At 37.6% G+C, this 3,126-nt stretch overlaps 1 protein-coding gene across 1 annotated transcript in view; it reads right to left on the bottom strand.

Annotated features, from left to right (window-relative positions):
* Positions 1–3,126, bottom strand: part of LOC106879378 (uncharacterized) — a 19,853-nt gene that overhangs the window by 11,941 nt on the left and 4,786 nt on the right. Inside the window, exon 3 of the mRNA XM_014928905.2 lies at positions 1,333–1,516. Coding sequence (XP_014784391.1) covers positions 1,333–1,516 — 184 coding nt within the window. The remainder of the gene's footprint in view (positions 1–1,332; positions 1,517–3,126) is intronic.

The raw sequence follows: 3,126 nt of genomic DNA, 5'->3' as shown, positions 1-3,126 counted from the left end.
GGGGTCAAAAGCTGTTTTGACCCTATGGACCCAATCAGCCGCTAAAGATCTGGTATTTCTAGATTTTTTGAAAATGACCGGTTGCAGGTACCCAGTGATACTTGAGGGACGCCCCCACAAGTGTCATCTGTGCCTGGAACCGGGCCATATTAAGAAGAACTGTCCCCAGGACCAAAGTAGGGTTCTGGAGCAGTTAATAAAAGTAGCATCCCCTCCTCCTTTGGAGGGAGGGAGAGATGGAGGCAGTCGAGGAGGTGGAGACCTCGAAAAAAAGGGAAAAAAGGAAGGTGGGCAATAGTGACTGCTGACAAAGAAGCCAAATAAAAAATGTCTGTCGGAAAAGTCTATGTGAATTCAACTAATGTATATGAAACGACACCGGCGCCAAATCAACTTCGAGGTGAAGGTCTGGATAAGTCGAATATGAATTTAGGGACTTTATTGTTTCAAACTAGCTTAAATAAAGAAAATAGCATTATGAAAATTCCAGAAATGTAAAGCATAAAACAAAAAAATAACATTGTTCCCCGTGTATACGAATACATGTATTTATACATACTTGATGGCTGCCACCCAATTTCAAGCAATGCCATCACTTGATTGTTCTCTTTAGCAAGAACAGAACAGACAGACGTGGCTTTTCAGCTCTGTTAGGGACCTACACTCTTTATTACGATGAGCGCCTCTTTCAGTAGGTGTTCAGAGGGCTTACTCCCCCCACCCACTCCAATCCTGACTCACACCTTCATTTCGTCATGGAAATGTTTTATCGAGTTAATTTACCTTTCTCGGCTAAGGCTATCCATAACTGGTACTCCGTTAGTTATAACATTGCGTGTTCCAGTTGATCCGATCAACGGAACAATCTGCTCATGAAAGTAGTGTGCTAGTGGCTGAGTACTCTACAGACACGTGCACCCTTAACGTAGTTCTCAGGGAGGTTCAGCATGACACAGAATGTGACAGAATTGGCCCTTTGAAGCACAAGTACTAATAATTTTTACCAGCTGATTGGACTGGAACAACCGCGCCGCCGGGAATCAAACTCACGCCTTTAAGGTCGCGAGCCGAATATCCTAACTGCTGAGCCACGCGCCCTCACTTACAGCTAGCCATTGTATGTAACACATAATAGAGATGTTAAAAATGAATACAACCTGATCGGCAAAGAAACGGGCAACCCTACCAAGTCTGCTTGGTAAGGAGTATGATTTTCTCTGGACACCAGACTTTGCTACTTTACTGAGCTGTCAAAACAACAATAAAAGAACTTCCTCTCTTATTAACAATTAAATCTTTATAGATGAAAACCTGGAAATCAAACTCACTGACCTCTCTGAAATGCTCTTCAATAACTGACTCCTGTTGCTGATATAAACCATTTTTCTTTTCAATATGTAAATAAAGTTTCTCAAGTAGATATTTGAAGCTCTCATTCCGGGCATTAATCGCTACCTCTACAACCGTAAGCATCTCATTTAAATCTACTTTACATGCTCTGTAGATAAGCCCACCTCTGAAAGGGAATAGAAGAGTAAACTGAGAAGAGTAAAATTTAGTTCAACGTATTGTTTCATTTGTGTTTCATTTTGTCTATCTTAAACGTATTTGAGAGTTGTTTTGGTCTTTAAGAAAACGCTAAGACCCGTTTTAGCCTAAATTTCAATCAGAGAAAGGATTGAAAGTTTTATAAACATTAATAAAATTTATTCTTTGTACAATTTCATGTTTAAGACTGAGTTGATAGGATACTGAACATCTTGGCATCTTATATTATGTCATAGGTGTCTGTAAGCAGGACCCCAACTCTCATGTTGTAAGTCACAAGACCAGCGATTTCAAAGCAGCATTTTACGTCGATTACACTGACCCCAGTAATCACCTAGTACTTATTGTTATCGACCCCGAAAGGATTAAAGGCAAAGGGGACCCCGGTGGAATTTGAACTCAGAACTGAACTCAGAATTTGGACTCAGACAGATGACATGCCGCTAAGCATTTTGCCCCAGCATGCTAACGATTCTGCCAGCTCGCTGCCCAGGTCTCTCACTCTATTTTGCCTTCCCTTCTCACCCAGTAGACTCCGCTTTAAACACTCTGCTTTGATCTTATCCGATAGAATTACGTCCTTCTCAAATCCAAACAGGTATATGTAATTTTTTTTCCATCAGAAGTTGACCACATTTAACCTCATCCAGTTTTCCGTTTTCCACAATATAGATAAAGTTCTAATTTGACTCTGGTAATTTCACTCCCGGTAATTTGACTGCCAGTCAATTTTACTCCTGGTAATTTCACTCCAGATATTAGAACAAAATAAAACATTAAATAAAGATAAAATAAAAAGTATAGTAAAATATTAAAATATTACTAAAAGCTTCAATAAAGTTATGAGTTATTTATTACTCGTAAAAAAATCCATTTTATTTTCGTAAAAAAATCCATCTTATTTTCGTAAAAAAATCCATCTTATTTTCTTCAGCCGTTTGTTTATATCTTTCTTCTTTTCTTTGGTCTCGCAGATCTCCGAACGTATCGAAATTAATTACTGCATTGAAAAGGGAAGAACACTCGGCACAACTGAGAAAGTTTGAATTTGATCGAGGTGAGATCTGAGAAACTAAAAAAAAAAGTACAGTAATCCCTCGACTATCGCGGGTTTTACGTTCCAAAACGCCCCATGATAGGTGAAAATCCGCGAAGTAGAAACAGTATATATATTTTTTAAATTATTTTTATAATTTGTATATGTTTATTTCATTATAAATACAAAACAACACCACGGAAGAATCGATGTAAGCTTACATAATAAACCGCGATAAGTGAGCCGCTATACGGAGAGGGATTACTGTATAAAGATATAAACAAACGGCTGCAGATAATTACTGAGCGATATAGTCCCGAAAATAAGATGGATGGGATATTTTACGAGTAATAGCTCATAACCTTCATCGTTATTGAAGCTTTTGCTAATATTTTAATTTTTTTACTGTATTTTCTGTTTTATCTTTATTTGACGTTTTATTTATTTTTTTAATATCAGGAGTGAAATTTCCGGAAATTTCCGGGAGTGAACTTATCAGGAGTCAAATTACTAGTTACATATATGTATATATATATATATAT

This window comes from Octopus bimaculoides, chromosome 24, assembly GCF_001194135.2.
Source record: "Octopus bimaculoides isolate UCB-OBI-ISO-001 chromosome 24, ASM119413v2, whole genome shotgun sequence".
In the NCBI taxonomy this organism is placed as follows: domain Eukaryota; kingdom Metazoa; phylum Mollusca; class Cephalopoda; order Octopoda; family Octopodidae; genus Octopus; species Octopus bimaculoides.
Note: the sequence above shows the minus strand (reverse complement) of the source record. Positions and strands in the feature narration are given on the sequence as shown.